This window comes from Cervus elaphus, chromosome 1 (genome assembly GCF_910594005.1).
Source record: "Cervus elaphus chromosome 1, mCerEla1.1, whole genome shotgun sequence".
Lineage (NCBI taxonomy): Eukaryota > Metazoa > Chordata > Mammalia > Artiodactyla > Cervidae > Cervus > Cervus elaphus.
The window spans coordinates 98,449,217-98,474,780 of NC_057815.1; the positions used below are offsets into that span (position 1 = coordinate 98,449,217).

The window sequence follows — 25,564 nt, forward strand, 5'->3', positions numbered from 1 at the left end:
AGGCTGCAGTCCATGGGGTCGCAAAGAGCTGGACATGACTGAGTGACTAAGCATGCAGAAAGAAAAGAGTGACCAAGGTGGGGGATCAGACTTGAACCAGAAGGGACGGTGGGTGATAGCATCTGATGACGTCTGATTCAAAGCTGGAGGAGAGAGCATGGTTGGAAGGAACAAGGGAACCACTGACCCATGCTTAGAGGGCAGTAGGAGATCAGACGCCACATTTGATGGGGCTGTAAAGGAGCGAGACGCCTTTAGGGAGCCTCTGCCTTTGTATGCTGGCTTACAGATGTCAAAGCATTGCCTTGGAAAACAATAGGAGAAAAACAGTGAGTTGTGCAGGTAAAATCCAGATAAAGGATTGCTGGCCTTCAGTGTTTCTAATCATCATGCTATAAAAATATCATAGTTGTCACCTATATTAAGTTATCTAAAATTTCAATTAAGTGCAGTTTAATTCAAAACTTCTCATTTAGGTCATAAACTTTGAAAGGCCTTTTGTAAGGCACATAGTTTGGTAATCTAGTTAGCAGTAGTTTAAAATTCACAATGTGTTTTCACTGTGTACTCTGAACTAGTTGTTACCTGCACTTTGTCTTCTTGGAAATCTCAATTTTGCTACAGAAGGACGTGCTGTGTATGTACACTTAAGTGAACCTCCAGTAGTTAGTAAACCTCAAGTGTGGCCTTCCTGTATATGGGGTATAGTATGAATACTGTTTTTCTACAAATTAGCCTTTAACTTGGATCTTGTCAAAGTCATTAAAACAGATAAGACAAAAGGAATATTTCAAAGGGATTGTGCCACCCACTTTCAAACAATAAGGCATAGCTTTACACTTCTGGGAAATAGACAGAGTAGCATGGTATGAAATAATAAAACTTATTTTTATAAAGTAAAGGCAAAAATAGGAATAACATCTGTTACCTTAATAATGGCTACAATCTCAGTTAAGAGATATATTTTGTACAAACAGAAGTTGGAATATAGATTCATAGATTACTTTTTCACATCTGGAAATATACATAGTAATCATAATCAGTAATAGCATCTCAGTCAGAAGTATAGCATTAGAAGTAAAAATTGAATGAGTTTAGAAAGCATGTGCAGATACAAGCAAACTTGGTCCCTGATTCAGGACTGCTTAAGTCATCTTTGGCATATTCTACATCCCACTGTCTGAATTATGCACACTGTCCCCTATATGTTTCTATTATTAGTGATCCTACTGTTATCTTCATTACTATAGATGTAAACTTGTCCTAACCCCTTCTACTGAAACTTCTTTATATTATTCTACTCTGACTATTCTAAAAATAATTGACTTAGAAGAGGGAATTGTTTAAAATATATTTTAAGTTGATGAGCATTATCAATGAGTATTTATAAATATATGTTTTTATATTCAGTTTATCATTTCAGGAATCACCATAATAAGAGTAACAAGGCATCCATCTCAACGCCAGGTAAGTTAAAATGTTTAGTATACTCTAGAAATCACTTGTCACAAAGCTAAGTAGGTTTTAATGAAAACATAGTGGGCCTCTAAACAATAAAGGAATCTACCCTATCTGTAAAATAAGTGAAGGAGTTAAATGAAAATCTAGGAGCATATAATTTAATGTAGACAGGTATGCTATATTAGAGTCATATTATATAAAAGTTTCTAAGTTTAAGTATAGAGGTCTTTTGTTTTTTTGGTTTGGTGTTATACCTTTTTTTAACCTTATATGAATTTTACTGTTAGAAAAAAATTTAATAGATCTCAGTGAGTTTATGAATAGACATAATACTGTTGTAAAACTTCATTTTCCTAACTCTCATTTGGGAACACAACTGTACCTTGTAACAAAATAGAAAATCTGTTCAGAATAAAGATCCATCTATATTATAGATAGAAAGATATTGGGAAGGAAAATAATCTTAGAATCTCAGAGCTAAAAGATACCTTAGAGATGAACTAGTCTACTCTTGTGGTTGTAGAGATAAAAAACTAATATCCAAAGATGTTGATGGATTTCCCTAGAGAATTAAAACCCTAGATTAAAATTCATTGAATCCTATTCATCCTGTTTCTACAAGCAGTCATTTTTCATCTTTTTTCTCTTTGATGTGGAACTCCTTTTGTTCAAATCATTTATTATAAGGCTTTCTTCCAAATGACTCAGAAGATTGTAAAAGATAATATTTTTGAGCCCAAATGGAAGATTTATGCTTACTGGTATGAAGATGTTTTGATATTTACTCCAAATTAATCAGGTTTCATATAAACCAGAGAAGGGTTTCACTCTGATGGCAAGTATAACAACACTTGTAAAGCTTCAGAAGCTAGATCAAAGTTTTAACTAGCTATTTCTTTTTTCAGTAATACAAACTATTTAACAAAATCATTTATTCTGAGTATAATAAATTTACTCTATATCTTCTTTTTAGCTTACCTGTGCTATGCTTATGAATATCTTATGCATAATTGTCGCCATTATTTCAACGATTCTAACAGTAGTTGAGTTGTCTTCTTTTGAGTCTGTGTCATACAGGAATTATGGACAAGCGGTAAGTGACCAATTCTGTGGGAACATCTTAATTTCAAAATTATTCTTTTCAGAGGTTTTAAAACATTAGGAGGTAAAATAAAGCTTTCATTCATCCCCATGAAATTCTTTGATTTAGTAGTAAGCTTTGACTGAAAGTTTTAATTAAAAAATTACTCAACATAATTTTTTGTAAATACTAACAGAATGTTTGAATTTCTGACATGCCCAATGAAAACTAAGTAAAAATTTTAAGACTTAAGTGATACACACACACACACACACACACACACACAGAGACACGTTAGGATGATTCTCTTAAAGAAAAGCATAACCCAAGGCTTAAAACCTATCCCAAAATCAGCAGAAGAATTCTGATATTGATGCATATGGTTGGAATTGTATAAAGTTACTCATTTCTAGACTAATCTAGATATTTTCATTTATAGCCTGTTTTTTGTATCTCACATGAATTTTACTCTAGGCCCTCAAATAACAAATGTGCATGAATCTGCATTGCTTCCATTTAATTAACTGTCTAATCACATACTTTGTACTAGAAAAATAACCGTATTTCTAAGATAGTAACATTCTCCAATAAATGTGAATATCTTTACTGACACTATAATAGATTTATTTCAGTTGTGTTGACTTTAGATTCAGAATCACAGAATATTAGTGCTGCAAAAGACTTTAGTAATAATTATAGAAATATTCCATTTAAAATGAGAACAGATTGGAGTGGAGGTCCTCTTTGTTACTTAACAATGGAGTAAAACAAATAACAATTTGGAAATTTTATTTTAAGATAATCTGAGTAGAAGGGTCATTACGGGTGAGGGATAAACTTCCTCCTCCCCTGTATACCCTTTGTCCATACCTGCAGTATATGATAAAGGAAGACTGGAGGAATCAGATGAAAGAATCTAAACGTGGAATACAAAAGTCTAGAAGACAACAAGATAGTGAGAGGAGACACAGTAATACCTCCAAATAGATTGTCAGTCATGAATGATGTATTGATTTAAATAAGCTGCATTAGATTTCCCCTGTAAACTATAAGAAAATTTCCATTGGCCCTGGAAATCCAAATCTAGCAATCTTTCATTCTAACCTCAGGGGCAGAGAAGAGGGAGGGATAGAATTTAAGTATAGAATTGTTTCAAGTTATTTCAACTTACCCCTCTTACTCATAAGCTTATAATCTTAGTTTAAGATATGGCATAATTGCCAAGACTTAGAGAATCCACCTTCAATACTGGAGACCTGGGTTTGATCCCTGGGTTGGGAAGATCCCCTAGAGAAGTGAACAGCTACCCACTCCAGTATTCTGGCCTGGAGAATTCCATGGACTGTATACTGCATTGGGTTACAAAGAGTCGGACACTATTAAGCGACTTTCACTCCCTCACTCACTCGCTACCTTTTGCAAACAGTATTACAAATTGTTGTATACTGAATTTATCTGACATAAATTCAGTACTAATGATCAGTTTCACAATCTCCCAAACATAAAAGTTTCAACTTTATTTGCTGTGATTAATTACACAAAATGAACTTATATACAGTATCTTTTCCTAGAGGCATTATAGAATTATATACCTACATTTTCTATATTTTTTTTACCTTTTCATACTGTTCATGGGGTTCTCAAGGCAAAAATACTGAAGTGGTTTGCCATTCCCTTCGCCAGTGGACCACATTCTGTCAGACCCCTCCACCATGACCCGTCCATCTTGGGTGGCCCCACACGGCATGGCTTAGTTTCACTGAGTTAGACAAGGCTGTGGTCCTGTGATCAGATTGGCTAGTTGTCTGTGACTGTGGTTTCAGTCTATCTGCCCTCTGATGCCCTCTCTCAGCGCCTACTGTCTTACTTGGGTTTCTCTTACCTTGGATGTGGGGTATCTCTTCATGGCTGCTCCAGCAAAGCGCAGCCGCTGCTCCTGACCTTGGACGTGGGGTGGCTCCTCTCGGCCGCCGCCCCTACCTTGGACGTGGGGTAGCTCCTCTCGGCCACCGCCCCTGACCTTGGACGTGGGGTAGCTCCTCTCGGCCACCGCCCCTGACCTTGAACGTGGGGTAGCTCTTCTCGGCCGCCGCCCCTGACCTTGGACGTGGGGTAGCTCCTCTCGGCCACCGCCCCTGACCTTGGACGTGGGGTAGCTCCTCTTGGCCAGTGCTGTGCCGTCGCAGCCGCCGCTCCACAACACCCAGTTGTGGATGTGACTGGTGATAGAAACAAGTTCCGATGCTGTGAAGAGCAATATTGCATAGGAACCTGGAATGTTAGGTCCATGAATCAAGGCAAATTGGAAGTGGTCAAACAGGAGATGGCAAGAGTGAATGTCGACATACTAGGAATCAGCGAACTAAGATGGCCTGGAATGGGTAAACTTAACTCTGATGACCATTATATCTACTACTGTGGGCTGGAATTCCTTAGAAGAAATGGAGTAGCCATCGTAGTCAACAAAAAGTCCAAAATGCAGTACTTAGATACAATCTCAAAAACGACAGAATGATTTCTGTTTGTTTCCAAGGCAAACCATTCAGTATCATGGTAATCCAAGTCTATGCTCCAACCAGTAACTCTGAAGAAGCTGAATTTGAATGGTTTTCTGAAGACCTACAAGACCTTTTAGAATTAACACCCAAAAAAGATGTCCTTTTCATTATAGGGGACTGGAATGCAAAAGTAGGAAGTCAACAAACACCTGGAGTAACAGGCAAATTTGGCCTTGGAGTACAGAATGAAGCAGGGCAAAGGCTAACAGACTTTTGCCAAGAGAATGCACTGGTCATAGGAAACACCCTCTTCCAACAACACAAGAGAAGACTCTACATATGGACATCACCAGATGGTTGACACCAAAATCAGATTGATTATATTCTTTGCAGCCAAAGATGGAGAAGCTCTATACAGTCAGCATAAACAAGACCGGGAGCTGACTGTGGCCCAGATCATGAACTCCTTATTGCCAAATTCAGACTTAAATTGAAGAAAGCAGGGAAAACCACTAGACCATTCAGGTATGACCTAAATCAAATCCCTTATGACCATACAGTGGAAGTGAGAAATAGATTTAAGGGACTAGATCTGATAGACAGAGTGCCTGATGAACTATGGATGGAGGTTCGTGACATTGTACAAGAGACAAGAATCAAGACCATCCCCAAGAAAAAGAAATGCAAAAAAGCAAAATGGCTGCCTGAGGAGGCCTTACAAATAGCTGTGAAACGAAGAGAAGCGAAAAGCAAAGGAGAAAAGGAAAGATATTCCCATTTGAATGCAGAGTTCCAAAGAATAGCCAGGAGAGATAAGAAAGACTTCCTCAGTGATCAATGCAAAGAAATAGAGGAAAACAACAGAATGGGAAAGACTAGAGATCTCTTCAAGAAAGGCAGAGATACCAAGGGAACATTTCATGCATAGATGGGCTCAATAAAGGACAGAAATGGTAGGGACCTAACAGAAGCAGAAGAGATTAAGAAGAGGTGGCAAGAATACACAGAAGAACTGTACAAAAAAGATCTTCACGACCCAGATAATCATGATGGTGTGATCACTCATACTCACCTAGAGCCAGACATTCTGGACTGTGAAGTCAAGTGGGCCTTAAGAAGCATCACTATGAACAAAGCTAGTGGAGGTGATGGAATTCCAGTTGAGCTATTTCAAATCCTGAAAGATGATGCTGTAAAAGTGCTGCACTCAATATGCCATCAAATTTGGAAAACTCAACAGTGGCCACAGGACTGGAAAAGGTCAGTTTTCATTCCAATCCCAAAGAAGGGCAATCCCAAAGAATGCTCAAACTAACGCACAATTGCACTCATCTCACACGCTAGTAAAATAATGCTTAAAATTCTCCAAGCCAGGCTTCAGCAATACATGAACCGTGAACTTCCAGATGTTCAAGCTGGTTTTAGAAAAGGCAGAGGAGCCAGAGGTCAAATTGCCAACATCCGATGTATCATCGAAAAAGCAAGAGAGTTCCAGAAAAACATCTATTTCTGCTTTATTGATTGTACCAAAGCCTTTGACTGTGTGGATCACAGTAAACTGGAAAATTCTGAAGGAGATGGGAATACCAGAGCACCTGACCTGCCTCTTGAGAAACCTGTGTGCAGGTCAGGAAGCAACAGTTAGAACTGGACATGGAACAACAGACTGGTTCCAAATAGGAAAAGCAGTACGTCAAGGCTGTATATTGTCACCCTGCTTATTTAACATATGCAGAGTACATCATGAGAAATGGTGGGCTGGATGAAGTTCAAGCTGGAATTAAAATTGCTGGGAGAAATATCAATAACCTCAGATATCCAGATGACACCACCCTTATGGCAGAAATTGAAGAGGAACTAAAGAGCCCCTTGATGACAGTGAAAGAGGAGAGTGAAAAAGTTGGCTTAAAACTCAATATTCAGAAAACTAAGATCATGGCATCTGGTCCTATCACTTCATGGCAAATAGATGGGGAAACATTGGAAACAGTGTCAGACTTTATTTTTTTAGGCTCCAAAATCACTGCAGATGGTGACTGCAGTCATGAAATTAAAAGACACTTACTCCTTGGAAGGAAAGTCATGACCAACCTAGACAGCATATTAAAAAGCAGACACGTTACTTTGTCAACAAAGGTCCATCTAGTCAAGGCTATGGTTTTTCCAGTAGTCATGTATGGATGTGAGATTTGGACTATAAAGAAATCTGAGCACTGAAGAATTGATGCTTTTGAACTGTGGTGTTGGAGAAGACTCTTGAGAGTCCCTTGGGCTGCAAGGAGATCCAACCAGTCCATCCTAAAGGAGATCAGCCCTGAGTGTTCATTGGAAAAGGACTGATGTTGAAGTTGAAATTCCAGTACTTTGGCCACCTGATGGGAAGAACTGACTCATTTGAAAAGACCCTGATGCTGGGAAAGATTGAGGGCAGGAGGAGAAGGGGACGACAGAGGATGAGATGGCTGGATGGCACCACCGACTCAATGGACATGAGTTTGGGTGGACTCCGTGAGTTGGTGATGGACAGGGAGGCCTCGCGTGCTGCGATTCATGGGGCTGCAAAGAGTCGGACACAACTGAGCGACTGAACTGAACTGAACATTTTCTAAGGCAGCCAGTGTTTCACAAGATTTTCTAAATGCCAGCTTTTCTAACATAAACCAGTGGCTTGACTAAATTCACAAACTCAACAAGTCATCAGTGTTCTCATGTAGGTTCAGCTGTCCTCAAAAGTTCATGCTGTGGTACATATACACCATGGAATATTACTCAGCCATTAAAAAGAATTCATTTGAACCAGTTCTAATGAGATGGATGAAACTGGAGCCCATTATACAGAGTGAAGTAAGCCAGAAAGATAAAGAACATTACAGCATACTAACACATATATATGGAATTTAGAAAGATGGTAACGACAACCCTTTATGCAAAACAGAAAAAGAGACACAGAAGTACAGAACAGACTTTTGAACTCTGTGGGAGAAGGTGAGGGTGGGATGTTGTGAAAGAAGAGCATGTATATTATCTATGGTGAAACAGGTCACCAGCCCAGGTGGGATGCATGAGACAAGTGCTTGGGCCTGGTGCACTGAGAAGACCCAGAGGAATCGGGTGGAGAGGGAGGTGGGAGGGGGGATCGGGATGGGGAATACGTGTAAATCTATTGCTGATTCATGTCAATGTATGACAAAACCCACTGAAAAAATAATTAATTAATTTAAAAAAAAAAGTTCATGCCTCTGAAAAATACTTCTCGTACAATAAATCCAAAACCAATAAACTGCCTTTATTCAGACACTACCTTTCATACTCACTGTGTGTAACCCCTTGAACAAGTTTAACTTCCCTGTTCCTTGATGTATGTATAAGTGGAGAAAATGCTATCACATATCTGTTAGTTAACTGCTCTGTCTTCCCCAGATGCCAAGCCTGTTGTTTTAACATTCTAATGACTTTTCTACTTGGATTTGTTTCTGTTGCCATTATCTCAACTCAGCATACATAAAATAGAAAATATTTGCCTCCTCAAAAATACTGTATTGCAAGACTCCCTTATTTCGATATCCTAGTCTCAAAGCCTTAAACTAAACCTCACCCTTAGCTTTACACTGTCTTCTCAGTTACCAACTACTGTGTATCATTTACTCAAATTTTTATGAATTAAGAATCACTTAGTGGAGACAAGAAATACAACCCAAATTGACTTCCAGAAAAGGGGCACTTACTAACTTAAGCTGAATTAAATAATACATTAAGAAGTCAGTCATGCTTCCTATTATTTTTCTCAGATACACAACTTTCCACTTGTAGGAGAAGACTTTGTCTGAAATTAAGGAGTGAGGGCAAAATTACTTTTTACAGTCTTGTCAGCTAAAAGATTGCAAGTACTTTCCCACTAAAATGCTATAACTATGTTTCTGTCAGTAAAATTAAATGAGAATTCTTTACTTTGCTATTTCAACCCCACTACAGCCTTTTCTTTATTTTCCTGTTAATATCAACTTGAATGAACACTTTACTCCTGTTTAACTTGTTTTATAATTTTCTCAAAAAATGTTAAGTTCATTCTTGCATTTAGTTTTTTGCTCACATTATCAAACTGTAGATCATATGATATATAGTTTGGGTTTATTTTTTAATGTCTCCATTTCTTAATTATTTTTGTCCCAATTTATGTTATTAAAATATTATTTTATTAAATATATTTATTTATTAAATATATATAATTAAGATATATTAAATATATCTTAAACAAAATAGGTTACAGAAAAACAAGTAAATTAAAGCTGCCTGGACTATTGTTTTCCTCCTTCATTTTTCTTAGTCCTTACTTCAAATGTCCTACCTCTTTATGAAGCTTTCCTAGATGTGAATGACTTTAAGATGAGTCTCCTATCCCCTGTGATTACTGATCAAGTTTTTCATCCATTTTGACATCTTTAACCTTTTCATATATAACCTTATATTATCCTTATGTATTTTCTACAGGAATATAAACTGAAAAATCAGGAATTTTGTCATTTCATTCTTACCATATAATGGCTATCACCCAATAATTTCTTGCATATAAAAGGTATTAAATAAAGCCAGAAAAAGAGAAGGGGGAAGGTGAAGGAATTGAAGGAGAGAGAATTGTGATGTTATTTCATCTAGATCAGTATTTCATTCTTGTCTTTTCACAGTCAGCACAAGCACTACATTTATTTTCAGGCTTAGTACCAAATCATTCATCCTCATATGTAGTTTAAAGTATCTTTCCAGTAGCAACAAAAGGGATCTGCTGTATTTATCTCAGAAGTCACAATCACCTTATACTTCTAAGTGAAATGTTCTCTTTTTGAATTTACTCATTCTTCTATCTATGGGAAAGACTGAAGGCAGGAAGAGAAGGGAATGACAGAGGATAAGATGGTTGTATGGCATCACTGACTCGATGGACATGAGTTTGAGCAAGGTCTGGGAGTTAGTGATGGACAGGGAAGCCTGGCATGCTGCAGTCCATGGGGTCACAAAGAGTCAGACACGACTGAGCAGCTGAACTGAACTGAACTGATTCTTCTGTCTGATACTTTAGCAATTTCTATGTGAGATTTTTACACATGTAAATTTAAGTATTTGTAATAATAGCTGTTTTAATAATGAGAACTGCTTGATGTTCAATAAAATTTCTTGGTAGTCTTCTTATCATTGGAGACATGAGCCAAATCTTGTTGACTGATGAGTTTGGCTAGTGAGCTATACCAGAGACTGTAGTGAAAGAATGAGAATGAAGAGTTGCAAGAATTGAGATAAGACTGCTGAGTGATGAAGATCAAGAATTAAAGCTGTAGATGACTAATTGGGGGAATGAAAGCTAGGAAAGTGAAGCAGAAGGCACAGGAGTAGGAATGCCTAGGGAAATCAGACAGTGAAAGGAGCTGATTTATTCTTCTGTTTCCCTTCTTTTCCTTGACTGTCATATTAGGAGCTCCTTCTATGAACATATCTGCTCTCACTAAAGATAATAATGCAAGTAAAGTCACTGCATCCACTAGGCTTTTCTATGACTTGAGCAAAGCACCAATCTTCTTGTGCTTCCTCTCTGTTTCTTCAGGTTGCCCAGATTCTTAGCTAAGAGAACCACATAAGGACTGAGCACTTTTCTGGTGCTATGACTTGGCTCAAGACTGGATCTCACTGCAGATCTCTGCCATCCCTACACATTTAAACCTAGTTTTCAAGATCTTCTAGGTATATTAAAACTTTAAACTTGAAGGAGACAAGATGGCAGAGAAGGAACTTGAGCTCACCTCCTCTCAAAAGCACACCAAAATCACAGAATCACTGCTGAACAACTATGGATAAAAAAAAGACTAGTGCCTACTAAAGAAGACACTCTGCCTCCAAAGACATGCAGAAGAGACCCCGGCTAGACAGTAGGAGGGGCATACTCATGATGTAATCAGATCTCACACCTCCACAGTGAGCGGCCCACAGACTGGAGAATATATCACAAGTTTTCCATGGGAGTCAGAGCTCTAAGCCTCACATCAGGCTAACCAGCCTAGGGGTCGCATCAGGAGGAGGAACCCCCAGAGTATTTGGCTTTCAAGCCCAGCAGGGCTGCTTACAGGAGCTTCACAGGACTGGGGAGAACAGATTCCACTCTTGGGGGGAACATGCAAGGCCTTGCAAGCACCAGGACCCAGGACAAAAGCAAGGACTTCATAGAAACCTGGGTCAGACCTACCTGCTGGTCTTAGCAGGTCTCCTAGGGAAACACAGAGTAGCTGTTCCCTCTGAGGTCATAAAAGTGGGTGGCAGACATCTCGGACTACTCATCTGTATGAACTCTCCTTGAGGCAGACATCTGGCTTGGGTCTTTAGCACCAAGGCCTGGCCCCACTGAACAGCCTGTAGGCTCCAGTGCTGGCACACCTCTGGCCAAATAGCTAAGTAGACTGACACACAACTCCAGGCTTCCTAAAGACATTCTGAGCCCATAGCCCTTTGACACAGCCCTACACAGAGGGCCAAAACTTAGCTCCACCAACCAGTGGGTAGACACCGACTCATCCTGCCAGGAAGGCTGCATGAGCCTATAAACAAGCTTAACCCACCAAAAGGCAGACACCAGGAGCAAGGAAACCGATCCCACAGCCTATAGAAATGAGTCCACAAACAGATCAGAAACTATCTTGGGGCCAGCTGGTCCCTTGCCCTTGGATGATGAGAGAGGAATGTCCTTCTGGGATACAGAAACTACCCCCTACAGAGGATCTCCAAGATTGAGGAATGTAACCTACCACATTCATAAAAATAAAAGAAGTTTAAACAAAATGAGACAGCAAAGGAACATGATCCAGATGAAAAACAAAACCTCAGAAGAACAACTAAGTGAAGTGGAGATGGGCAGTCTACCCAAGAAAGAGTTCAAAATAATGATTGTAAAAATGATCAAGAGCTCAGGAAAAGAAGGATGCACAGAGGGAAAAGTTTTTAACAAAGAGTTAGAAAATATAGAGAACAACCAAAAATGGTTGAAGAATACAATAATTGAAATGAAAAATAGAAGAAATCAAAAGCAAAATAAATGAGGCAAAAGAATGGATCAGTGAGCTGGCAGACAGAGTAGTAGAAATCAGTGCCATAGAAAAGAAGAAAATGAAAAAAAAACGAGGACAGGTTAACATGCCTCTGAGACGACATCAAATGCACCAACATTTGCACTGTAGGGGCCCCATCGAAGAAAGAAAGAGCCTGAGAAAATACTTGAAGATATAATAGCTGAAAACTTCCATAAACTGGGAAAGAGAACTGTCACCCAAGACCAGGAAGGGCAGAGTCCCAAGGAGGAACATGCCAAGATACATAGTAATCAAACTGACAAAAAGTAAAGATAAAAAGAAGATATTAAAAGCAACAAATTATACACAAGGGAATCCCCATAAAACTATCAACTGAGCAGGACATGATTTATTTAAAGTGATGAAAGGGGAAAGCCTACAACCAGGAACACTCTACCCAGCAAGCCTCATGTTAAGATTTTAGGATGGAGATATCAAAAACTTTACAGAAAACCAAAACTAAAAGAATTCAACACCACCAAGCCAGTTTTACAGCAAATGCTCAAGGAATCTGTCCAGGCAGAAAAGAAAAGGCCACAACTGGAAACAAGAAAATTACAAAATGGGAAAGTTCATGGTAAAGTCAAACAGATAGTTAAGGTAGGAAACAATCCACACCCAAATATGATATCAAAACCAGTAACTGTAAGAGGAAGAAAGTATTAATACAAATGAAGGATATTTAGTGTGCATTGGGAATAAAGAGATCAGCAACTTCAACCATGTATAATGTAAACAGATTAAATGACCCAACCAAAAGCAATAGACTGGTTGAATGGATAAAAAACAAGATCCATATATAAGCTGTCTATAAGAGACCCACTGACCTAGAGACACATACAGACTGAAAGTGAGAGGATGAAAAAGGGGATTCCATGCAAATGGATATCAAAAGAAAGCTGGAGTAGCCATACTTATATCAGTCAAAATAGACTTTAAAATAAAGACTATTCTAAGAGACAAAGAAGGGCACTACAAAATGATCAAGGCATCAATCCAAGAAGATGTAATTGTAAATATATGTGCACCCGACATAGAGCACCTCACTATGTAAGGCAAATGTGAACAGACATAAAAGGAGAAATTAACTGTAACACAATAATAATGGGAGACTTAACACCCTACTTTCATCAGTGGACAGATCATCTAGACAGAAAACCAATAAGGAAACATAGACTTTAAAAATAACACATTAGGCCAGATGGACTTAACTGGTATTTATACAGTATTCCATCCAAAGGCAGGAGAATACACATTCTTTTCAAGTGCACATGGAATGTTCTTCTGGAGAGATCATATGCTGGGCTACAAAGCAAGCCTCGGTAAATTTAAGAAAACTGAAATCATGTCAGTCAAGCATCTATTCCAGCTATGAGGTTAGAAACAAGCTACGAGAAGAAATGGAAGCAGACATGGGACAGTGGACTGGTTAGTTTGGCAGGGACTGTGACAAGGCTGTGTGTTGCTGCCCGGCTTATCTAACTTACACACAGAGCACATCATGTGAGATGTCAGGCTGAATGAATCCCAAGCTGGGATCAGGATTGCTGGCAGAAATATCAGCAGCCTCAGATATGCAGATGTTACCACTCTAATGGCAGAAAGTGGAGATAAACTAAAGAGCTTCCTGATGAAGGTGAAAGAGGAGAGTGAAAAAGCTGACTCAGAACTCAACATTCAAAAAACTAAGATCATGGCATCCAGTCCCATCACTTCATGGCAAATAGAAGGGGGAAAAGTGGAAGCAGTGACAGACTTGATTTTCTTGGTCTCCAAAATCACTGCAGATGGTGACTGCAGCCATGAAATTAAAAGGCGCTTGCTGTTGGGAAGGAAAGCTATGACAAACCTAGGCAGTATATTAAAAAGCAGAGACATTACTTTGCTGACAAAGATCTGTATAGTTAAAGCTCTGGGTTTTCCAGTAGTCAGGTACAGATGTGAGAGTTGGACTGTAAAGAACTTGAGAGTCCGTTGGACTGCACGGCAATCCAACCCGTCAATCCTAAAAGAAATCACCCCTGAACATTCATTGGAAGGACTGATGCTAAAGGTGAAGATCCAATACTTTGGCCACCTGATGCAGAGAGCCTACTCTTTGGGAAGGGACCTTGTAGCTGGGAAAGATTGAAGGTACAAGGAGAAGGGGATGTCAGAGGATGAGATGGGTAGATAGCATCACAGAACTCAGTGGACATAAATTTGAGCAAACTCTGGGAGATAGTGAAGGATGGGAGCGTGGCATGCTGCAGTCCTTGGGGTCACAAAGAGTCGGACATGACTTAAAGACTGAACGACAACAAGAAAAAAACAAACACAAACGTGGCAACTAAACAATAATAAACTAAACAATCACTGAAGAAATAAAAATACCTAAGAGATAAATGAAAACAAAATCATGATAATCCATAAAACCTATGGGACAAAGCAAAAGTAGTTAAAGAGGGAAGCTCATAGTGATGCAAGATTGCCTCAGGAAATGAGAAAAATCTCAAACAACTGACCTTACGCCTAAAGCAACTAGAGAAAGAAGAACAAATAAAAACCAAAGGTGGTAGAAGGGAGGAAGTCACAGACATCAGAGCAGAAGTAAATGAAGTAGAGACTAAGAAGGCAAGAGAAAAGATCCATGAAATGCAAAACTAGTTCTTTGAAAATATAAGCAAAATAATTGATAAAACTTTAGCCAGACACAACAAGAAAAAAAGGGAGAGGGCCCAAATCAATAAAATTAGAAAAAAAGAGAAGTTACAACTGATACCACAGGCACACAGAGGCCCAAAAGAGATGACTACAGGCGGCTATATGCCAATAAAATGGACAACCAAGAGGAAATGGACAAATTCCTAGAAAGGCACAATCTCCCAAGACTGAAAGAAAAATAGAAGATATGAACAGACCAGTTAAAAGAACTGAAATTGATTCTGTGATTTAAAAACTTCCATTAAACAAGTCCAAGACCAGACGACTTCACAGGTGAATTCTAATATTTAGAGAAGAGTTAACACCTAGTCCTCTGAAACTACTACAAAAATTGCAGGGGAAGGAACTTTTTCAAACTCCTTCTATGAGGCCATCATCACCCTGATACCAAAACCAAAGATACCACAGAAAAGAAAATTACAGGCCAGTATGACTGATGAAAATAGATGCAAAAATCCTCAACAAACTACTAGCAAACCAAATCCAACAATACGTTAAGCAGATCATACACTATGATCAAGTGAAATTTGTCCCAGGCATGCAAGGATTTTTGAATATCTGCAAATCAGTGTGAGACAGTACATTTAAAAATTGAAGAGTAAAAATTGTATGATCATCTCAAAGATGCAAATGAACTTATTTAAAAAATAGAAATAGACTTACAGACATCAAAAACAAACCTAGAGTACCAAAGGGAGGAGTGCAGGATAAACTAGGAGTTTGGGACTGACATATGTGCACTACTGTATATAAAGTAGGTAACCAACAGGGACCTACTGTGTAGCATGGGTAACTGTGCTCAATATTTATAATAACCAGAAGGGAAAAGAATATATACATATGTACACCACTTCCCAGGTGGTGCTAGTGGTCAAGAATCCGCCTGCCACTGCAGGAGATGCAAAACAGAGGCTCCATCCCTGGGGCAGGAAGCTCCCCTGGGGGAGGAGATGGCCGCCGGCTCCAGTACACTTGCCTGGGAGAGTCCAGGGACAGAGGAGCCTGGCGCGCTGCAGTCCATGGAGTCGCAGGGTCAGACGCCGCTGAGCACACACGTGTGCGTACATGTGTTCATTTGTGTGTGTGGTTGAATCACCACTGTACTCCTGAGACTGCCACAACGTTGTGAACTAACTAGACTTCAACCAAAATTTTCTCTAAGTTTTAAAAAAGATAATAATGCAAAATGTCTCTCTATTTTCTGATTTCAGAAACTTGGGAGAGAGATTTCACGTGTTTTACTGAGCTTCTACACATTGGAATTGTGTATTGCATTCACATACACAATCTTCGGCTGTGTTGGTTTGGTAAGTGTTTTATCTAACTCGCTGGAAAAATTAGAGATGTAATTTCTAGTAAGTACACTTTATGAGGAGATAAAGTGTTCTGATATAATGTTTGGTACTAATAAAAATAAAATATATTTATTTCACTTTCTATTTTTTTCTGTTTATAAAATTAGAAAAATAATACATGAAACAATAGTAAAGCAAAAATAAAACAAGATCAATCCAGTCAATCCTAAAGGAAATCAGTTCTGAATACTCATTGGAAGGACTGATGCTGAATCTGAAGCTCCAGTACACCAATACTCTGGCCACCTGTTGCAAAGAGGTGACTCATTGGGAAAGACCCTGATGCTAGGAAAGATCAAGGGCAGGAAGAGAAGGGGGTAACAGAGGAGGAGTTGGTTGGAGGGCATCACTAACTCAGTGGACATGAGTTTGAGCAATGGTGGTGAAGGACAGGGAAGTCTGGCATGCTACAGTCCGTGGGGTCACAAAGAGTCAGACATGACTTAGTGACTAAACAACAACACAACAAATTGAAAAGTGTTTATTTAAAAAAACTTACTAAACCTTGGGTAAGAGCAGTGGATGTCTGTGACAGTTTAACTTGGGACTTCTCCAATTCCTTCCAACTTGCCGCCTCAACTCCAGGTTCCACTTTACAGAAATTTACCTGGGTGAGTCAGACTGTGGGGACCAGCAGTCTCACTGCTGCAGAGGACTGGTTTTATTTGGAGTAGAGCAAAGAAATTTTTATGACTAGTGAGTGAGTAAAGTCGCTCAGTCATGTCCAACTCTTTGCGACCCCATAGACTGTAGCCCACCAGGTTCCTCTGTCCATGGGATTTTCTAGGCAAGAGTACTGGAATGGGTTGCCATTTCCTTCTCCAGGGGATCTTCCTGACCCAGGGATCAAACCCAGGTCTCCTGCATTGCAGGCAGATGCTTTAACCTCTGAGCCAGGGTACTATTAAAACAATGGTGATCTCAGTTGCAAACAATCTGGAAAAGCCAATCTAACACCTGGCCTAACTAAGATTACAATACTATTGGGGCAAGAAATTGACAACCAGCCAGACCAGAAGATGCACAATTCAGTTCAGTTGCTCAGTTGTGTCTGACTTTTTGAGACCCCATGGACTGCAGCATGCCAGGCCTCCCTATCCATCACCAACTCCCAGAGTTTACTCAAACTCATGTCCATTGAGTTGGTGATGCCATCCAACCATCTCATCCTCTGTCATCCCCTTCTCCTCCCACCTTCAATCTTTCCCAGCATCAGGGTCTTTTCAAATGAGTCAGTTCTTTTCATCAGGTGGCCAAATTATTGAAGTTTCAGCTTCAGCATCAGTCCTCCAGTGAATATTCAGGACTGACATCCTTTCTGAAATGAAAAACCCAAGGGCAAATCTGAGTCAACAGAAGACAAAATCTGCAAACATGATAGAACAGTATATATAGATCATCCAGTCTGAAGAACTGAAAAAAAAAGAAAAATAAACAGCTTCAGAGATTTGTGGGGGACCCCATCCACTGCACTCACATATGCATAATGAGAATACTAGAAAGGAGGGAATGAGGAAAAAAATTGAAAAATAATGGCCCAAAATTTCCCACATTTGAGGAAAAATATTATTCTGTCCATCTAAGACACAGTTCAGTCCCTGGGTTGGGAAGATCCCCTGGAGAAGGAAATGGCAATCCACTCCAATATTCTTGCCTGGAGAACCCCATGGACAGAGAAGCCTGGCGGGATATAGTTCATAGGATCACAGAGTCAAACACAACTGAAGCAACTTAGCATGCATCATGCATTCATCTAAGAGGCTCAGTGATCTCAGAATAAACACAAAGAGATGCACTCCTAGATGCTTCAGATATAAACTAATTGAAGAAAGTCTTAAAAGCAGCAAGAAAAAATGACTTCATGGGCAGTGTAAGTGTTATCCATAATAAGATTAACCACTAACTCATCAAAAACAATGGAGGCCTTAAAGTAGTAGGAACGCATATTACAGTGCTGGAAGAAAAAAACAGCCAAGGATGAATTCTATATCCTTTAAAACTATCCTTCAAAAATGACTGTGAAATAAAGATATACAGATGAACAATGACTGTGAATGTGTGGCTAGCAGAACTTCTTTACAAGAAGCATCAAAGGAAGCTCTTTAGACTGAAAGGAAATAATACCAGGTGGAACTCAAATACACATTAAGAAACAGCATCAGTAAAGGTAATTATGCAGATAACTATTTAAAAAATAGTCTAAATGTGTCATTTGTTCTTTCTTAACTAACTTAAAAGACAATTGCATAAATCACATTGAGCTCACCCAGTTAGTCCAAGATCTCCTATTTTAAGTTCATGTTTATGATCAACATTAATTCCATTTGTCCCAGCTACTCAGTTTTACTTAATAACATGAAAGCAACCATGGACAGTGTTTAAATGAATAGACATGGCTTTGTTTCAATCAAACTTTATAAACAGGTAATGGGTCAGATTTGGTTCATGTGCTGTAGTTTGCCAACTGTTGTGTCTATAGATATATTTTTTTTCCTTATATGAAATTTTAAAAGAGATAAGGTTATAAAAGCAAGAATTATAACACTCTATCATTGGTTACACAACATGTGCTCATGTCTGACACTTTGCCACCCCATGGACTGTAGCCCTCCAGGCTTATCTATCCATGGAATTTTCCAGGCAAGAATATTGAAGTGGGTTGTCATTCCTTCTTCATGTCACATATGTAGATGTAATACATGTGGCAATAATAGCACAAAGGAAGGGGAAGGAATATAGCCACATTAGAACAAAGTTTCTGTATTTTACTGGAATTAAATTAGCATTCATCTGAAGGAAATTGTGATAAGGTAAAATGCATACTGTAACCCCTGACCAATGACTAAGAAAATTCCCAAAATATTCTAAAGTAAAATTAACAAAGAAATTAAAATAATACATAGAAAGTATTTTATTTAGAAAAACAAGTAAAGGAGGAATATAAAAGACATGCGACATGTAGAGAACACACAGCAAGCAGTCAGACATAAATCCAGCCATTTCAATAATAACGTTAAAATAAAACTACAATGAGATATTAAGTACCTAATAGAATGACTAAATTTCAGAGTACGGTTTTAAGTGATGGTAATGGCTGTGTATGGGGGAAGGCAATGGCACCCACTCCAGTGTTCTTGCCTGGAGAATCCCAGGGACGGGGGAGCCTGGTGGGCTGCCGTCTACGGGGTCGCACAGAGTCAGACACGACTGAAACGACGCAGCAGCAGCAGCAGCAGCAGCAATGACTGTGTATAAATGAAATTTCTCACTCCTAGTTGGAGTATAAATTACTGCAACAACTTTGTAAATCTTCAGGGCATTATTTACTGAAGGTTAAGCTATGCATACCCTACCAGTAACTTATTATGTGCCCAACAGAAATGTGTGTACACATGAAGCAAGATAAACTTCTAGGGAAAAAAATAAACATATGTATCAGTATTATTCATAATGGTCCTGAAGTGGAAATGCATTCAGTGAGTGGTGAATATATTGAGAATAAAGTTCTACATGGTGATTAAAATGAGGAATAACTACACTTAACAACATAGATCAATCCTATATAATAATCTTGACTATTAAAAAGTAAGTTCAAAAGAATGCATACTTTTTTATTCTACTCACAGAATATTTGAAATCAGGCAAAACTAAAGCTAAATTATGTTTAGAGGGAGGGCTGGAAGCTATTGGTAAAATTAGAAAGAAAAGAAAGGATGGATTGCCTGTAAGTGAAAATGGCATTACTTTTAGAGGAAAGGAATGCGTAATAATTGGGAATGTCGTTACATTCCCATTTGGAGTGCTGGCATTTGTTGGTGTTGTAGAAGACCATGAATATTTTATTTTAAAAGTCTGGGAGTATACCAAAAGTCGTATGTGATTCAGTAGCAATTAAGAGAGTGGGTTGAGACAGAGATGAAACCAGAAGAGGACAAATGGCACCTTAACATTTTGTTCCATGAACATCACTATTGCTTGTATTTTTAAAAAACTAAGTATTTACTACATGTATGATTTTAGGAGTCATAATGTGATTTTTAAGATGTTAATTTTTTTTTCAGTGTCGCAAAAATGAAGATGATCATACGGCTGTCACAGAGGAAGTTGAGGATGCTTTATAGAAACCTTAGAAATGTGAGAATTCTCCTGATGCTCTTACCTGACGTGGGCCCTAATGATATATCTGTGTGACAAAGCTGCTGCAAAGTCCACAGGTTTTGTGCAAAAGAAAATATGAAACAAGCTGAATTTTCCTTTTCAGTATTCAAGAAAATTCTTTGCACATATTTTTGTAGGCTCCAATTGGAAAGCTTTTCCCCCAGTTAAATATAATATTATGACAAGGAAAAAATTATTTTCTAGGTACACTGAATAGCTGTCAACTCTTCCTAACGGAGCTTTTGTAAGAAACCGTTAAAAAGATTTGCGATTGTCTCTAGAGTACAAGCTACACAGACTTGGAGCATGATATTGTATAACTCTCAGGAAAATTTTAAATAACTTAAGATTCTGATTCTATGAGTGAAGGGTACATTTCAGTCTGAATTCTTCTACCCGAGCTAGCTGCCTGAACAAAGTACAAATCAAAAGGCATCCAATTCAGTCCCTTCACTGACGGCTCCTCTCCTCATTAAAATTCCTTTCTGCCCTAAAAGTCTCTGCTGTCTTTTTTCCCTTTTGTTCCCCCTTGCTTCTTATTTCTTTTCATTGCTTGGATCACCTGTTCAATTGCTTTTCAAAGCAACAGGCTGCTCTTCCATACTAAGGAAAATTTCCCAAGGATCTGTTGTGACTTCAGAGTCATCCTTCCTTCAAATATGGAAAAGAACTTCAGAAAGCCTTGCTCAGCAATATTAATCATGCCAGTGAGTATATGTAGCTCTCTTTTAAATGTGCTACTGTTTTTTATTTGTTTGTTTTCTACCTTGTCTCTCAAGAAGTTTCATCAATTGTTATTTAATAATACAAATGAAGATTTTGTTGTTCTAAGAATTTTAGTGCTTATCTTACACACATTAATTGAGTGATTACAGTGTACCAACAAATACATTAAACTTTGTAGTAACAAAAATTAATGAGGCACCTCATCACAAAGAGTTTTTATTTTAAGGAAGGAAACAAACAGTTAACAAATCAATACGGTAGTGTGACACTTTATTAACATAATTATGAGAAAAACAGAAGAAAAAAGATAATGATTCTTTTATTGGGAAATAAGAAGGAATAAAGTTCAAGAATATGACCTCTGAGCGGGGGAGTAATCATAGTTTACCAAGCAGATTGAAAGGTGGCAGACATTTGAAGTGAAAAGATTAGCTCATGCAAAAAAAGAAGATGTGTGAAAAAGATCACAGCATATTCTAATAGCTAAAATAAATATGTATCATTAAAACATAATGACAGGGAGAAATAGGTCGAGAGTAAAAGTTGGAAAAGTAGGGAGAGACCAGATGATAGAGTCAAATCATCAAAGACCTATGACTAAAGTGTTGAAATACATCTTGCAGATAGTGCAAAATGACTGAAGAGCTTTTAAGGAGGAAACAATAAGCTTGACGTTACACCTGAGAAAAAAGTAATAAATGGAGGGAAATGCGTTAAAGAGGAAAGCTTTGATAAGAACAAGTAGACTGTGGGTGAGAGTAATGGATAATTAATGCAATGACTCAAACAAGCAGAGAAAAAAGGACACGTTTTAGTTTTGTTGACTGATTAAAAATAAGGTATTAAGGGGAAAAATAAGTCTAAAATGACCCTCAGTTTTTGCATACAAAATGCAGAAGACACAGCAGGATTGCATAAAGTGGTAAGTTCCATTTTGGATAGTTGAATTTGAGATTGATACGAGATATTAAAGTGGTGATGTCTCTTGGGCAGTTGAAAATACACAATTGGAGGCTGGGGAAAAGGTTAGCTGTATAGAAGGAGAATGATTTGATGACAGTTTCAAATATGGAAATAGGAGGGTTTCCATTTCCAGCAGTTAAAAACTAAGTTCTTGAAGTCCAAGCCTCCTGCAAAGAATGTATAGAAGCAAGTCAAAATTTTAAAGCACCGTCCGTGTGAAGGTGCGGGAAGTTTAGGCCTTAAGGGAGCGGGGACGAAGGGGCCAGGACTCCAGGACTGAAACCGAGACGGCACAGACGTTTAGCACAGCTGCCCCTGCAGATGCAGTTTCTGAACTGCAAACAACAGGTAAGTGTTAAGAAACTTAAGGGCTTCTCATGTTCTTAAAGAGTTATGAAGGTAATTGGAATTCATGCCCACCAGAAGCTCATAGACACCCAGGACTTCTGTTATGATCCTTATAAAAGCTGTATCCTATTTATGGCTGAGTAATATTCGGTTGTATATTAGCTCATATATATGGAATCTAGAAGAATAGTACTGATAAACCTATTTACAGAGAAGAAATGGAGACTCAGGTGTAGAGAACTGTCTGATGGACACAGCGGAGGAAGGAGTGGGTAGGACAAACTGAGAAAGTCGCGTTGACATATATGCACCATCATGTGTGAAACAGAGCACTAGCAGGAAGCTGCTGTGTCAAACGGGGGGCCCAGTCTGGTGCTCTGTGATTAGAGGGGTGGGCTGGTGGGAGAGGGGGAGACTCAAGAGGGAGGGAAGACCTATACAGTGAGACTGATTCCCACTGATGTACGGCAGAGATCGCCCCAACATTGTAAAGCAATTATTCTCCAATTTAGAAAAACAGTTAAATTTGAAAAAAAAAAAAGAACTATATCCTAGCAGTAAAGGTGAACAAAAATGAGCCATCCCTCTCATAGACTGATGCTCAGTTCAATTGCAGATTGTATGAAAATAAGCTTCCCCAAATCTAACATTTGACCAAAGCAAGTATAAATCATTTCAAGAGGAAGATAGCATTATCCAAAGCATCAAGTTATCACTACAGTTTTTCATACCCAATGTCTGGAATCCAATCAAAGTAAAACAAGAATTAATTGAACTCCAGTAAAAAAAATACAGACCCACAATAGACCAAATAACAGAACTATAAAACTTTAAATGACAGGATTTCAGCAGAGAAATGAAAATTGTAAAAAAAAAAAAAAAATCAAATGGAAATGAGAAATAGCACTACAGCTGAAGTTAATATATAAATATATGAATGTAACAGCAAGTAGACATAACTGACAAGAAATTAGTAAGCTGGAAGAAAAAGAAAAAGGAAAAATAAAACTGAAGCATTGATAAATGTTGGAAAATGCAATAATGGACAAGGTAAGAGACATGATAACTGGTAAAAAGTCCAATGCCGTGTATTTGGAAGTTCAGAAGGAGAGTAGAGATAAGAGAAAACAAGTAATATTTAAATAAATTATATCTTGGAATTTTCCCATTTATTTTTAAAAATGACTAGCTATAGATTCAAGAAGAGCTACAATCCTAAGCTAAGTAAATATAAAGAAACCCACATCTAAGTACAATATAGTAAAACTGCATAAAACCAGCCACAAAGAGAAAAGTCATAAAAGTAGACAAGGTAAAAAGACATTTTAGGTTCAAAGAACAATGATAAAAAGAATGATGGCTGACTTGTTAACCAAAACCAATAAAAGCCAAAAGCCTTCAACGTTGAGCTAAAATTTCAGTAAGTGTTCTTTAGACAAATGGGTAATGATCTCAGATGGAAACCTGAAGAAGCAGAAAAGGAAAAGATGTACAAATTTAAAAGGATAAATTTCTGAGTAAATATAGTGACCATATAAATGGTCATTGCTAGGCATACTAAACTACCTTTAAAGAGAGTGAAATAGCACAAGGCAGGTGATAAATGTTGTTAAAGTATCTAAGGTCTTGCCTTGTCTGTAAAGCAGACAATTTACAACAGCCCCTAATAAATTGAGGTTGCCTGTTCTAACCTCTAAGGCAAACACTGAAAGAATAATAAAAGCTATAATAACTAAATAAAATGAAATTTTATTTCATTAAAAATGAAATAAAAATACGTGAAAAATTCAAAAGAAGGCAAGAAAAGAAAAAGAGAGGTAAACTAAGTAGTTTTAGAGAAAATATTAAAGCGAGAAAAACAAAGATGTAAAGGAAATTCAGTCAAAAGAGTCCCATCTATTAGGAAGTTATAATTCTATATTTGTATGTGAATAATATTAAAATACATAAAGCAAGTTGAACTAAAGTAATCATCCATGATTATACTGGAAAAATTTTAGCAACTTTTCTCAATAATTGATGGAATAAGCAGACAAAAACCATTAAAATGTTGAAGATTTTAGTAAAAAATAGCACTACTCACACACCTGAATGGCAAAAAAATTTAGCAGTGATAATACCAAGTCTTTGGAATCATGTGTAGAATCTGTAATTTACATACCCTGCTGATAGAATTATATAAATTGCTTAAACCACTTTGGATACCAATTTGAGAATATCCAATATGGAAACTTCATTCCTAGATTCAAAGTATAAAAGTTAATATATATGCTCTTAACAAAAGATAAGAATATTCATAGAATAGTCCTAGAATCTGTATTCCAAACCCCAACTGGAAAAATAATCTAAAATTCCAAATCCAAATGTTCATCAGTGGTAGAATAATCTCACGAAGTAAATTTAGTGTTGAGCAAAAGTATCAAGCATGAAGTATTACATGCTTTATGATTCAATTTGTTTAAGGATTAAAAACCAACAAAATACCTATTGGAAGTCAAGATTGTAGTAACTTTTCAGAAGAAAAGATGGAAATTAAACAACATAATTCTAAATAATGCCCAGGTTAAAGAGGATGTCTCAAGGGAATTTTTAAAAATGTTTCACAGCAACGCACTCCAGGATTCTTGCCTGGAGAATCCCGTGGACAGAGGAGCATAGCGGGCTACAGTCCATGGGGTCACAAAGAGTCAGACACGACTGAAGTGACTTAGCATGCATGCAAACAACATGGGAATGAAAATGCAACATACCAAATTTATTGTGATACAGCTAAAACAGTGAAATTTATAGCATTTAATGTTTACATTAGAAAATAGGAAACGCCTTAAATCAATCTAACGTTTGAACTCAAGAAACTTTAAAAAAAAAAGGAACCAAAAGCAAGCAGAAGGAAACAGAAAAATTAAATCAATAAAACTGAAAACAGGAAACTAGAAAAATCAAAACCAGAAAAAAAAACCTAATTCTGGAAAAGATTGATGATGAAACTGACTAAACTTTATGAAGACTAAGGAAGGGAAGAAACACATTACTAACAGAAGGTATGAAATGAGAGCTATCACTAAAAAGCCCACAGACATGAAAAGGATGGGAAGGGGTCCCAAAGAAAGCAAACTCGGGCAAATACGTGTTTGCCTACACTTTGCAGATTTGGACAAAAATTTC

The 25,564-nt window shown here is 37.8% G+C and overlaps 1 protein-coding gene across 3 annotated transcripts in view; it reads left to right on the forward strand.

Annotated features, from left to right (window-relative positions):
* MS4A13 (membrane spanning 4-domains A13) overlaps positions 1 to 21,201 on the forward strand; it is a 28,100-nt gene extending 6,899 nt beyond the window's left edge. Inside the window, exons 4-8 of one of the 3 annotated variants that reach the window (XM_043914644.1) lie at positions 1,411 to 1,467; positions 2,435 to 2,554; positions 16,061 to 16,156; positions 20,266 to 20,338; positions 20,946 to 21,201. In XM_043914644.1, the coding sequence (XP_043770579.1) occupies positions 1,411 to 1,467; positions 2,435 to 2,554; positions 16,061 to 16,156; positions 20,266 to 20,325 (333 nt within the window). In that variant the 3' untranslated portion in view covers positions 20,326 to 20,338; positions 20,946 to 21,201. Of the gene's footprint in view, positions 1 to 1,410; positions 1,468 to 2,434; positions 2,555 to 16,060; positions 16,157 to 20,265; positions 20,859 to 20,945 lie in introns of those variants that run through there. The other 2 variants (XM_043914654.1, XM_043914635.1) reach the window with 2 other exon arrangements.
* The last annotated feature ends 4,363 nt before the right edge of the window (positions 21,202 to 25,564 follow it).